Genomic DNA, 14,859 nt, shown 5'->3' on the forward strand with positions numbered 1-14,859 from the left:
GAGCCTTGTTAGTGGTATTAACAAGCGATTTTTATTTGTCATTACTCTATGCCCAATATACTAGCGTTATACTAGCGTTATAGGCTAAACTGTTTTTAGAGATAAAACTATTTACATTCGATAATCATGAAAACAAATCTCAGATAACGGTTGACTAGGTAACAATGTGTAATTAGACCAAAGGTTCATTTTGCGCTGGAGTTCTCCTTTAAACTGTCATGTATTTGTTTTGACATTGGCTGTCATGACAAATTCAATTTGTACCACTGTAGTTGAAGACAAGAAAAATATTCATGACACAGTTATAATGCCTCATGACAGCCAATGTCAAAACCAACCATATGACAGTTTAATGTAATGTTCCCATCTCAGGGTAACTCAACAAGTTCAAGTTTTAACTCAGAGTTGGTTGAACCTCCTTATTGAAGGGCTTTCCTGTAGCTCAGTGGTAAGAGCATTGCGTTAACAACGCAAGGTGTGGGTTCGATCCCAGGGGATTGCACATACCTATATATAAATGTATAGGATAATGCAATGTAAGTCGCTTTGGATAAAAGTGTCTGCCAAATGCATAAATGTAAATGTAAATGTATTGAAACAGGCCCCTGGGATGTAACAACGTATTTATCTCTGCAAATGAATAAGACTGAATGAAATGTAATGAAATATGACTAGAACAATAACACTCACTGTCTCCTGTTTCACGTCAGATGTAAATATTTTCCATCCTGACCGTCTAAAAGTGGACATAAACAAATGAGTGATGAGGATGTTTACATGCAAATGTGTTCATGTTTTATAAACAAAACAAAAAACGGTAAACAGGAAGAAAAATAAGAATTTTCACAAAAAGTAACGTTTTCATTTTATTTATAATATTCAAACAAAGTTTCATAGTCATATGTAAACATATATTTGTGAAAGTTTGTTTCAAGATGTTAAGGCATCAGATATTTAGCAGACAAAAAAACTTTTATTTTCATATTTTCATGCTTTCTCGCAACTTATGTGATCTTTCAAAGAAACACATTAATATGACTTAACTGTCTACAAGCTTCCAGAATTAATCGTTACATATGTAACCGAGATGTTCCCTTTCAAATCATTAACTCGTATTGCGTCGCTTGACACTATGGGGAACCAATCTAATCACATCCTGCTTATGAGCAGAACGACGTTCTGTGGCCCTAACCTGGAACGCTCCATTGAGGATCCCTATGCGGTAAGGCTAGGGAAGGGCAAGATATGCCTATAAAGAAGGGCTTGGACTGAGGTCGGAGCCTCTGGAAGGGTAATAGTGGGTTGAGCTTCCCCCGAGGTCAACTCCAGCTAGACAGAGAGGATTTGTGCCTGCAGCACAGGGACCACCAAATTGTAAAATCTGGTGAAGGTGGACGGCGAGGACCAGCTGGCAGCCGCAGATGTCACCAATAGACACGGCACTGGGCCACGCCTCTGGTGGAGTGAGATCTGACTCCGATGGGGCATTGAAGGCCCACCGAAGCATTAGCCAACGCAATAGTGTCCACTATCCAACATAGTCTCTGCTTCAAGAGCATAAGCCCTTTGGTGCGGCCAACTTACCATACAAAGATCTGCTCTGACTGCCTAAAATCGGTAGAACGCTGAATGTATACTCTAAAGGCCCGAACAGGGCAAAGTAAGTGAGGTTGACGCTCGTCTTCCCGAATCGGTGATTGAGCAATGTTAGTTGGGGGGGGGGGGGGGTGTAAGCAATGTTAGTTGCTTACATTAACTAAATTAGCCTACAATAGCAGACATAAGCCCTTGAAATAAAAAAATGGCCATGTTTTATAAAAAGGTTGACAAAACTAAATAAAAACATAGAAATTATGTAAGATAACGTTAATCTAGTTGTAGATTACATTCTCATATCCATTTTTTTATTTTTTTTTCTAATGTCACAAGGAATAATCTGGTTTACTGCTTTGCACGATTCTTTTGTAGTGTGGTTTTGGTGTAGCCTACTAAAGTGTACTAAAATAAACATTCACGAGTGTACCTGACTTCTTCTCACCGCTGATTCCTTATGGTTTAGAGGACAATTACACCGAGTCGCACCCTGTCTTTTCAAAGAATAGTACACCGGCGAGCGCGAAGTATAAATGCCTCGTGGGGAGGCGCGCGCAGCGGAGGCTCGCAAACCCATAGACGGCTCTGACACATAGACAGTATATAAACGCTCTGACAGCGCATAGACTGCTTCTTTTTCCGTTCTGATTGCCGCGCTTGACTTCTAGGTGTGTAACCTTTATTATTGTTCGGTCTGAAAGGGCGCCCAGTGACGGATGGTGTAGCAATATTGTTGTCCAGGTGGAAATCGGGAGAAATTCGGGAGAAAGGTCGGTCCGGGAGATTTTCGGGAGGGGCTTTGAAATTCGGGAGTCTCCCGGAAAAATCGGGAGGGTTGGCATGTATGGCTGCGAGCAGCTGAGTCAACTCGGGGGAACCAAGGCTGGGTCCGCCAGAGAGGGGCCACCAGAAGAACAGCACGACTGTCTTCCCTGATTCCTCTGTTGACCTAAGGGGGCAGCGTGACCGGGGAAAGACATAATAGAGGAGGCTGGGCCATTCGAGGGGCCAGTGCATCCATGTTCTTCGTAAAGAATATTTGGCAGAGAGAGTTGCCTTCGGAGGTGAAGAGGTCAACCTCTGCCTTGCTAAAGATGCTCCAGATCATTTGAACCGTCTGGGGAGGGAGGGACTCTGGTTCAGCCTGCCCAGTACATGCACGGGTCTCAGAGAGCGCAGGTTGCATTGTGCCCACCATAGGAGGCGTCGGGCTAGTCTGTACAGAAGCTGCAACCTCTACCCTCTTGGTTTATGTAGAACACTACCGCCATGGTGTCCGACCGGACTAAGACATGGTGTCCTATTAGGTGTGGTAGGAAGATTTTGAGGGTCAGAAAAACCACCATCATTTCGAGGCAGTTGGTATGCAGACGCTTTTTTTGTAGGGGGCATGTGCAGCAGGCCTAACGGAAGTACTGGCGATGCAGAGCCCTATATAAGGCCTATCATCTTCTGAAACGTTCTGAGCCGAGCCGCTGAACCAGCTGAGCGTGCTCGTGAGTTAGTCACGCCCTCATTTGGGCTGAGTCTAGAACCGCTCCCAAGAAAGGAGATTTTCTGGCTGGGAGAAAGTGAGCGCTTGGCTGAATTTAGTCTGAGTCCAAGGCATTTCAGATGTCTGAGAAGCACAGATCTGTGAGATATTAATCTGTGAGATATGAATTCTTCCTCTGACTGGGCCAAGATGAGCCAGTCGTTGAGGTAGTTCAGGATGCGCATCCTCTTCTGTCTCAGGGGAACGCGCTGCATCCATGCACTTTGTAAAAGCGGGGTGGTCTGCGAGCAGATTAAAGCGAGTAACCTCCTGTCGCCGTGCTCAGAACCCAGATCGCCGCTCTGTTATGGCTGTGCAGTGCCACTGCGCTTTTGAATAAAGGCTTCAAAATAAAGAGAAAATGAGTTTCCCCCATAGCGTCTAGCGATGCAATATGAGTAAACAGTTTGAAAGGGAACCAACTTTTATTCAATAACTTATAGAGTGGTATTCATTCATACCATAAATTATCAATTAAACATGGTTTAGAGAACATATGTTTTTTTAACCCTGCTTTTTATTTTTAAGTCAATTTTTTTGCTTTGAACCACTCTTATAAATAAACAAAAATGTTGTAAAATAAACAATTATTTTACTGCATCTCTTTAAAGGGGAATTGTGTTTCTCCTTCTGTTTCATGTCAGAGATGTAAATATCATATATCCTGAATGTCTAAATGTGGTCTGTACATAAGCAAATGAGTGATGAGGATGTGTTTACATGCATGTGTTCATGTTTTATAAACAAAAAAACAGACAGTAAACAGCAGGAGAATGAAACAACAAAATAAGAATTTTCACGTATTCTAAAAACGCATAACAATGTTTTAATGTCCTCATTCCAGCCAACCACAATCAAGTATATAGCGAAATAAAGACACGTTTATTCTGAAACCGCAGAAGATGATGATATTATTTCATTGAGATAATGAGAGTCCAACAACTTTTACTAACATTAGCCTATATATGAGCTTTAGGGGAATGAAAGCATGATATGATCGCTTTATCTCGTTTCTGTTGTGAATCTCGGCTGTGGTCTTCTCCTCAACAGCGGTGGTGACAAAAAAAAAAGACTTTCCTTGCTCTTTATCTTGTCTTTTTTAATCCCTCAATCCCTCCTCTCAACGCAGGCTTCATCTGAAATCCCATACTTCACTATACAGCAGGTGAGAAAGGTATGTGACGGTAGAAGTATGTCCGAATTCTCAGGGCTCATAAAAGAGTATAAAGTACCCGGATGACCTGCTTCTTCCTGTGGGATTCAGAAGTGTGCATATGATAAACACTTTACTATCCCATGAGGCCACAGGAGTGGATTTATGAATGGCAGTGAAGTGACGCTGACGCTGATAGGTCTCATAACAATGACAACATGGAGAATGTAGTACGTCTGGATTACATTTATACTACACACACTCATCCTGTATAAAACATACTTTTTTACTGGTCATGAAGTCATTTCTTATTCAAAATACAAACCTCAAGAGAGTATGTGATTTCAGACACAGACAAACTCTCTCAATAATCAAACTCACTCCTTCATCTCACACACGTTTCTTTCTCTTTGACTGGATCCTCAAACTGGGATTTAAAGGCTCTCAGTAACCAGTATCACCAGTCTTCACTAATGAACTCAACACTCATCAATCAGATCATTAGTGTGTTGTTCAGTTCACACACAAACAGATCAAAAGTGACCAAAACCAGAGAAACACAAACATACATGTCAAACTGAACAGGGATGTAACACGAGTTATACAGTCCAGCAATAACTTTAGATACACTGTTTAGTTAGTAAAGTTAAAATATAAATTAAGAATGTCCATATATAATTTTCTGATTAAGGTCCATATCTGATACTGACTGACACAGACGTCAAGATGCAAATCAGGGGAAAGAGTTGGAAAAACACAAATATAGAGGAAGTAAAATATTAAATTAGTTTTAGAGTAATAAACAAATGATGTGATGAGCTGAATGAGGGATGAGAGCAGATATAATAATCACGTAGTTTAAATCTGCAGACAGAAACATCAGACTCAGGACAGAAACACACGACCTCTAAAGTAAGAACATGTTCATTCTTCAAACACAATTACACTTTCAGATGTTCATATTGTCTCAATGATTGTGAATCAAGTTATATGCTTATATGATTATAAGATGAATATGATAATTTTTTTATTTTTCAATGTGTGTTTCCTCAGAAATGGACCAAACTCTATATTTGATTCTTCTCGTCGGTGAGTGTGTTTGTTGTATTATTTATGGTTTATAGATTCATCAGGTTTGACCCTGTTATGAAAAGCATTAAATCAAACCCTCTCTTTCACAGCTCTCTGCTCCGTATCTGAATGTGTTCAGCGTCAGTATCACTTTATAAACGAGACGAAGACCTGGACTGAAGCTCAGACACACTGCAGAGAGAATTACACAGATCTGGCCACCGTTGACAACATGAACGACATGATCGAGCTGAAGAAGAGTGTGAATACTGGAGGTGATCAGTATATCTGGATTGGGCTGGAGAAGACAAGTGTTGATAAATGGCAGTGGTCTTCAGGAGAACCTGCGCTCTATCTGAACTGGAAACCTGGACAACGTAATGGTGGAGTTGAGGAGTGTGCTTTAATGAGAAATGGAGAATGGCATGATGAGTCATGTAGTAAAAGCCGGACCTTCATCTGCAGTTCATCTAACAACAGTAAGAGCAGCTCCATACAGTCTCAATAAACATTCATTTATAAAAAGATACACCACACATTATACAAATTACTACAAATTATACGTAACATTTTTAAAAGTGATGAATGGTTTAGGGGATGCAGAAAGCTTTGTAAACACTCTGTAGTGTGCACTGCAGTGTAAGTGCTGACTGGTGAGGGTATAGACCGCTTCTCTGACACACACACACACACACACACACACACACACACACACACACACACACACAGTCTTTACACACATGTGCACCTGATATGATCTTCAGTGGACGTTAAAGCGGTTCTGAGGTTCACATTATCACTACAGCAGATCCCACCCAGACCACACAAAACACAAGTCTGTGCTGATGAGTGAAAGGATTTAACATAACCCACTGCAATCGCCTGACAGGCAGGCATTTATAAAAAAATAAAAAAAATAAAAAAAATAAAACTCTTCTTAAAAATTCTGCTTGAGCATTCCTGCATGTTTGTGCTTTTACACAGACCAGCTTACTTAAATATAGGCCTACATCAATAAATTAAATACTGATCATTTACTAATGGTTTGTTCATTATTTGTTCATGATTAACTATTGTTTATTGAGATAATGATACTAAAGCAATTCTGACATAAATACTTCAATGATTTATAAGTGCTAAATAATTTATCAACTAATAACTTATCATCTACTGTTGATCAGTTCGATTTATTTCATGATTTACAGTTTTTTTTAAGATTACTTACGTGTAAATCGTTAGCATACCACTTATTAATAATTTTATAAACATAACGGGCCCTATCTTGCACCCAGCGCAATTGACTTTGAACACCGATGCATGTATCATTCCTATTCTGCACCCGCGCACAGCGGACTTTTCCCTCCACAGACGCACGTCGGTAAATTAGGGAATGAACTTGCGCTCGCGGGGGCGGTTCAGCGCAAAGAGGAGGCGTGTTCCGGCGCAAACGTTCCCTGGTGCTATTTTCCAGTTTTAGAAAGCAATTGCGCCACTGACCAGGAAAAAAAACGGTCTAAAGACAGCGGCGCGTTGCGCGTTAGTCAAATGGTATTTTAAGGGCGCGTGCTTGGCCATAATGTAGCGTGTTAACGAGCATCCACTTTGATTCTCTAATAATTATAAACCGATGCAGCAGTTTTCATTTTTGCAAATCATACATTATTACAAGGAAAAATATTAACACACGAGGGAAATCATTGTTGTGTCCGTGAAGATGTGAAAAAGATCTAGATAAAAAAAAAAAATCTAGATTAGGCTACACATTTACCCAAATTATACGCCTGTTTAACCGAAGCTAATTTGGGTGGGTTTCTCCCATCATCCCCAATGTCACTTCTCTGTGTTTTACGGCCCTGACAAATCAAATCCGCCGTTATAATAGCGATCTGCCACGGAACAAGCGCGCCGGCTCTTAAAGGGAATGTGAGAGGACGCTCTGATTGGTTTATTTCACGTTACGCCCAAACCACACCTATGAATAATGAAGCTACTTCAGATCAACCACTTTTAGATTTGTGCCGAGCGCAAGAGTCGTTTATCCCGCCGGGAAAATAGCAACAGCGCCGGGATCCGCCCACAAAGTTCCTTGCGCTTTGACACTTGCGTTTCAGATCGTTAAAATAGGGCCCATAGTCATCTTTTGTAAATTATTAGATCATCATTAACTAATAACATATTACTTATAACCAAATTATCAAATCATTCATAAAATGTTAGCATATTACTTAATGATAATTTTATGAATGTATAGTCATGATTAGTTCATCATTTACTAATAATTAAAAAGTGACTTATAACTGAATTAACAAAACATTTATAAAAAGTTAGCATATCACTTATTAATAATTTATGAATGTATAGTCATGTTTTGTAAATGATTAGTTCATCATTATTAGTGACATAACTGAACATTATTGTTCAGTGTATTACCTTACTGGGATATTTCTAAGGACTAAAAACATATTAATATGCAGTGTAAGATCTTCAATGTTTGATGTTTCTCTCATTCAGATCTGTGTGTCTGAATCCAGTATTCTAGAGAAATATGCAACAAAACATAATAGAACAATATAAAATTACAATATAATTATCACAAAAATTCACAAATATAACTTCATGTTACATCAGCAAAACCATTATGAATATTCAAAATATTTAATATATCATCAGAATCAGACTTTGAATGACACGTGTTTCTGATGCTTCCACCGCTGCTCTTATTCACATTAAAAACCATAAATCATAAGAATAATGAAAAAATGTATTCATGAATCTGTTTACATTTGTTTTTCTTAAAGTGAACACAGGACTCGTCTTTGTCGATCAGATGAAGAACTGGACAGACGCTCAGAGATACTGCAGACAGAATTACAGTGATCTGGTCAGTGTGAGGAACCAGAATGAGAGTCAACAGGTTCAGAAGTTCATCAATGATAGTCACATATCTAATAATGTCTGGATCGGTCTGTTCAGAGTCAGAGACCCATGGCAGTGGTCAGATCAGAGTAACTCCTCATTCAGAGACTGGGAGTCTAGTGAACCTAATAATGTTGGAGGAAATGAAAACTGTACAGTGATCAAACCAAAGGCTCCGGCACAATGGCTCGACTTCTCATGCAACAACCAATACCCTTTTGTGTGTCATGAAGGTGAGCAGATCCTCACAAACACACACAATCCATCCATCAGCTCCAGATATCTTAAAGCTCACGCTACATGTCTGACATGACAGATTCCTCCACAGTGTGTGTTCTGCATGTTGTTTTTGATCAGTCTCTCTCTAGTTTCTGCTTGTGGTGTGTTTTGTGTCCAGATAAACTGATTCTGATCAGAGAGAATCTGACGTGGCCTGAAGCTCTGAGATACTGCAGACAGAATAATACGGATCTGGTCTCGGTTCATTCAGAAGAGATGCAGCGTCGTGTGATGAATGTGGTCAAACGTGCGTCTACTGAGGCGGTGTGGTTGGGTTTACGTCACTCCTGCACTGTGGGCCTCTGGTTCTGGGTGAGCGGAGAGACCGTGTGCTATCAGAACTGGGCTCCAGGGAACGGCACAGGAGACGAGGACTGTGTGTCTGCAGTGAGATCTGGAGCAGTTCAGTCTGGAGGAGATCAGCGCTGGACCAGCCGTCCTCAACACGACACACTCAACTTCATCTGCAGCAGATCTTAGGAGTGGAGGAAATGCTTGTGTTGTTCTTTTATTACTGGCAAATGTTTTTTTTTTTTAAACACTACTTGTTTTCAAAAGATAATGTTCTTATATCAACGTACACTGTAAAATCTCATTAGTAAAAAAAAACAAAAAAACATGCAAACCGATTGCATTGGATGCTTGCAATGAAATTAATACTTAGTTAGTAGTTCATTTACACGAGATCTAGTAAAAAGATCTGAGAGTGCTTCATTATTTACTTAAAATAAAATGTAATTGTTACCATCGTTGTGTTTTGCTGCTGAATGTTGAAGTCTGTGTGTGACTCATGGTCAATTATAAGATATTTTCACAAATATAGAAGGATTATATCAACACAAAGTTTCACAAGGGGTTTATGACCAACACAAATTAGCAACAGTTTTAAAAGATCATTATTTGACATTAAACACGGTCTGTGTGTGTAAATGTATATAGTACATATGATAATTTATGTAACTGAAGAGTATCTTATGCATAGCTGTGTGAATATATTATATCAGGGCAGGGGTGCTGTGGTAGAGTATTTAAAACGATGAACATAAATGAATGAGGACAGAGTTATGTGAGAACGCTCAGAACTCATGATCAAATTTAAAAACACAGCACAATAATCTGCATCTTACCTCATGATGCTCACTCAGGAGTTATGGTGTGTTCACAGTTCACACCAAAAGCAACAACTTTCAAAGCAAAACCGGCAGACGCAGGCAGTGGAACAGGGGAACGCAGGATCTCCAGGCGTGTTTTACTTGAACTTATTTTAACTTGAGCGCTGCGTTATTAGAAGAGCTTATAACGCCACAGTTAAACACGGCTAATGCGTTCACACAGAAAAACAACGGAAATACAGCTATATACCTTGGTCGCCTTCACACTTACACGATCAAAGATACTTTGGTATAGCCCCAGTGATTGCATACACTTGAATTTAACGTAATATTTACTTCAGGCAGAGGTATGGCCACTACTACAGATATAAGCTGACCAATATTACTTCTCTTATAATAGCTTTGGATTGGCCATGTTGCCCACAAACAGTTATCTAAAGTAACATTACATTAAAACAGAGGTAAGACACACAGATTTAGGTTGGTCAAGCAGGATTTTTGCTGTTATAAACGGAAATTCACTTCTTGTCTTAGCGAACCACATACACTTGAATTAGTGCCAAATATTAGACGTCACTAATCTGACGCAAAGCTTGCGGTAACATACGAATCCGTTTAATATTAATATTATGTCAGGTATAGTGTATCATGCCAATTTCATAATCAGTTCAAAGAAATCCAAAACATCAAACGCACTGGAATAAAGAGAAAAGATGCGAACCTGACATTATAAAATACAAGATGCGAGTGTCTTGCATACACTCCACATCACAAGCTAATTTGAGTTACAAATCGCCCCGAGCCTCTTGTTGCATGTCTTTATATACACAGAAACTTCTTTCACATGGAAACATTTGCTAACAATGGGAATTTGCATTCAGAGTAATAGATTGTTGGGTGAATTCGGGTAGGGATGGGTGAAGGGAATAATGCGTAAATTGGGAGGTAATCAACTCAAGTGTGATCGTGTCTCGAATGGGGATGGTAATATAGTAAGAGAGTTCAACTGTTAAAGGGTTAGTTCACCCAAAAATGTAAACTCTGTCAGTAATTTCTCTCCCTCATGTTGTTCAACCCCGAAGACTTTCCTTCATCTTCAGAACACAAATGAAGATATTTTTGATGAAATCTGAGAGCTGTCACACTCCTCCATATAAGGGATTGAAACTTGCCGGCCCAGAAAGTTATTAAAGACATCGTTAAAATGTCATTGTTAAAAAAATAGTTTATTCCACTATTCATTATCTTCAGTGTGGGCCTCGAGTGAGTTCACGTAGTATAACTGCAGCGCTTCTGTGTTGCACGTCACACGCATTACACACATCACACACATGACCAGCGTCGGCCAATAGTGAGCCTACGTGTGACGTACAACACAGACGTGCTGCACAGATATACTACGTGAACTCACTCGAGGCCCACACTGAAGATAATGAATAGTGGAATAAAGTCGTTATTTTGTTTTTTGTTTTTGCGCACAAAAGTATTTGCGTCGCTTGATAAACATATGGTTGAGCCGCTGTAGTCACTTGGACTATTTTAACAATGTCTTTAATAACTTTCTGACCGTCAAGTTTCAATCCCTTAAGAAGCCTATGGAGGAGTGAGACCGCTCTCAGAGTTCATCAAAAATATCTTCATTTGTGTCCCGAAGATGAACGAAAGTCTTACGGGGTTGAACAACATGAGGGAGAGTAATTACTGACAGAATTTAAATTTTTGGGTGAACTATCCCTTTAATTTCCTTTGTTTTCTCAGAGAGTAGCAGTCTCTTCCAGTTCTTCAGTCTTACAATAATATATAAAAAAGCACAATGACAAGGTTAAATATCTTTGAATTCATCATAATGCAGCCTGAGTGATGAAACAAGAGAGTTCAATTCAACAAGAAAAAAAGAGGCCACTTGCTTGTGGATGATTTTTTTTGCATATAAAATCAATTAACACAAGAGATAATGATTTTGGGTTTTCCTAATAAAACTCTTTAAGGATAAAACTGTGGGTCACATTAGAAGGGTTTTAAAATACAATAAATTAATCAACCCGAAATACTATAGCCTACTACAATTACCGCCCCCCGAGCTGGCCGATTTTCATTAATCAACACTTTTCCCATGCTAATTGTCACGGTATGCAGAGAGAGAGGACCCAAAAGGCAAAATGCAGATAATGTCTCTTTTAATAGAAATAAGGCAAAGCCACTTTGGCAGATAAACAAAGGTTTTTCTCAAAACAATAATCAGAGAGACAGCTTAAGCAGCAGGTCATGTGAGAACGAGGCCAGGGGCTCTGGCGAGGCGTTGGACCTTCAGCAACTCTCCACAGCAGATAAACTGGGCAAAGCACAAGTCAGGTAACATACAGCAGTAGATATCTCCCAGGCAGAGTATAACAGGACTGGACAGGACAGGACAGGACAGGACAGGACAGGACTAGATTGAGCTTGACAAATTCTAATACAAAGATAGAATACAATGATAAGCAACATATGTGACAGTCAACAATAATAATCCGACAAAGAAGAGTAGGAAAAGAGGGCTATATAGAGAGACTAATGACAGGGGATAGAGAGCAGGTGTGAGGATGATGGGAGAACGAGGAACAGCTGCTGGGAATGAGTGAGTGATAATGGGTGTGTGTGAATGAGCTGAAGAGAGTGAGAGAAATAGGGAAAGGAAGAAACCAGCAGAGGGAGGTAGAGAGAGAAAAAGAGAAAAGAACCAGGATGATGACACTAATAGCCTAAGCGTATAAATAACACTGTATTATTAACTTTTTAGTCACAACATGTTTTCATAATTTTTTTGCTTCATCACGTCAGTGTTGGATGTCATTTCATATTATCACATGGTCAGTGGGATGATATTTAAAAGTATTAATGATAAAAAAAAAACCTCACGTTTCAAACCCATAAGACTTTCATTCATCTTCAGAAATGAAGAACATTTTTGATGAAATCTGAGAGCTTCCCAGTGCAGCCGTGTGGGGCTCAGATGGGTTTGACCTGATCCACTTGTCCTCAGTTCCCTCAAGGGTTAGCCCAGATGAAATGAACACTGCTCAGTGTGCACACTACAGGGTGTTCAGTGTAACTGAGTCTACGTAATCCGGATACATTTGAAAATGGCGTTTTCGTTTAAACATGCTCTCCATCCACACTACCATTTTCAAACATTTTCCACGTTTCTCATCCACACTGAAACGTCGGAAAACGCTAAATTCCAGTTTACAGCGGTGTATGCGTAAACCCTCACAACAGTTCACTGAGATGTTTCAGACGGAAAAATAAATAATAAAGATAACGCGCAATTCTTCTGGCAAGATCATTTTATTTAGCAAAATATAATTACTGTAAGTGATTAATTGAGTGATGATTGAGCATTATTGAAGATATCTGCTGTTAACAAGCAGAATAACTGAAGGACAGAGATAACAGCGAAACGCAAGAACTACAACTGACTTCAGCCACAGTTTTAGATTACATCAACTGAAGAGAAAAGAAGACATTAAACCTGTGAAGATCTCAGCAGAGGATTGAACAACTCCACAAACAGCGTTACCAGCTTCACTTATTACTAACCAGGGGTGCGTTTCCCGTACAACTATATAGCTCGCTGCTTAACTACCGTAGTACGATGCATCGTTGGAGAAATCAACTAGCTCGTCACGACTGTTTCCCGAAACCGTATGTCGTAAAGTATCGTTCAACCACGTTGGTTTATGACGTCTCGCACGTGGTGGACTAATAACTTATTTTAATTAATCTGTTTGAGATCGAATTAACGCTAGATTTTGTCATATAAGTTACAGACATGGCATCTGAAGACCATTTAATTTTTTTCTCAGTTATTTTGCTTTATTACCAGACTCAATATTTGGCTCGTTCTTACATAGTTGAGCACGTTCACACATGCGCAGTCTTCAAAAACGGTGCTTTAAATCTCTTGACAAACTAGAAGACGTAAATTACATTTGTGTGTATTCTAAATAAAAAACACGGGTTGTACTGAATGTCAGCTTGCTTATTTTGCTAAAGATAAGGATTTATTCATTCTATATCTCATGTAAACTAGAAACTATGCTTCTAACCACAGCTCGAGAGCTGTCGTTCCAACCACACAAGTTTGCGATGCTGTTTGCGAACGTTCGTTGGAACGATGGTTTCGGGAAACACCAAATCGTTGAACTATGCTGATAACGACGGAACTTGCGACCATAGTTGGCTAACGATGCTTTCGGGAAACGCACCCCAGACTGACTTTATTTCTGCCAGACGTCTACAGAAGTTCTTACTGAGAATTAACAGAGGTTTAGATGTTGATGTTTTATTATTGGTGGTGGTTGAGGAGATTCCCACTTCCCCAATAGGTTAGGGTTGTATATGTATATATAGGGGTGTTTATTTTGACTAACATCGGAGCTTGACATCAAGTTTAGACGTCAAGTCGATGTTAATTTTCAACCAAATTTTCACGTCAAGTCTAGCTGGGTTTTAACCAAAACTCCCTTTCAGGAAAAAAAAAAAAAAAAGGGATAAGTTAAAATATAATGGACATTTTTTTGCAACTGGGCTGTGGTTTGTCTGGATGGATGCAGTGTTGGAAGAGAGTCGTTCCACCACTGGTTATTTCAAATATGATATGAATAATGATACAATAATAACATGAGAAATAATCTAAGTTAAAGGGGGGGTAAAATACTTAGTTTCAGTCAATCTCATGTTAATCTTGAGTACCTATAGAGTAATAGTGCGTCCTTCATATCTCCAAAAAGTCTTTAGTTTCATCATATTTATAAAATAAAAATACAGCTTTCCGATTCTATCCGGAAAAAGCCGAGGTCCTTGATTCTGGGCGTGGGCGGAGCTATAGAGTCAAGCGGGAGCATCCACAACATACAAACTGCATCCACTGTTCCAGTAACACTGGGTTCTTTGGGAAGCTGAACAAGGTAAACTTTCCCTCACATCCCAAAACACACTTTTTTGGAGACATTCTTGACATCAACCATTCCTATTTAGCGCTGCTGATGATGATTTCCGGTAGTGGCGCGTCGATGAGCGCGGTCTTTCTCTCCTCTGGTCGACGTGTGCGTGAACGCGCTTTTCCGAGAGCAATGCTCATATAAGGAGTTCCACTCTGGTCTACGTCATTAGATCTACGATAGAAAAAAAACAGCCGAAACGTGTTGCAACCCGGAAGT

The 14,859-nt window shown here is 39.6% G+C and overlaps 3 protein-coding genes across 3 annotated transcripts in view; 1 reads left to right on the forward strand and 2 right to left on the reverse strand.

Annotated features, from left to right (window-relative positions):
- The window catches only part of LOC306992573 (uncharacterized protein), an 868,003-nt gene that overhangs the window by 216,781 nt on the left and 636,363 nt on the right, over nucleotides 1-14,859 (reverse strand). The gene's annotated exons all lie outside the window — the stretch shown is intronic.
- Nucleotides 1-14,859, reverse strand: part of LOC306992642 (SLAM family member 5) — a 239,746-nt gene that overhangs the window by 101,427 nt on the left and 123,460 nt on the right. The gene's annotated exons all lie outside the window — the stretch shown is intronic.
- LOC306991984 (C-type mannose receptor 2-like) lies at nucleotides 5,149-9,442 on the forward strand. Its single transcript, XM_079600328.1, has 5 exons — nucleotides 5,149-5,192; nucleotides 5,334-5,369; nucleotides 5,462-5,830; nucleotides 8,150-8,500; nucleotides 8,665-9,442. The coding sequence occupies exons 2-5, from the start codon at nucleotides 5,336-5,338 to the stop codon at nucleotides 9,024-9,026; spliced, it is 1,116 nt and encodes a 371-aa protein (XP_079456454.1). The 5' UTR covers nucleotides 5,149-5,192; nucleotides 5,334-5,335; the 3' UTR covers nucleotides 9,027-9,442.

This window comes from Phoxinus phoxinus, assembly GCF_949152265.1.
Source record: "Phoxinus phoxinus genome assembly, chromosome: 2".
In the NCBI taxonomy this organism is placed as follows: domain Eukaryota; kingdom Metazoa; phylum Chordata; class Actinopteri; order Cypriniformes; family Leuciscidae; genus Phoxinus; species Phoxinus phoxinus.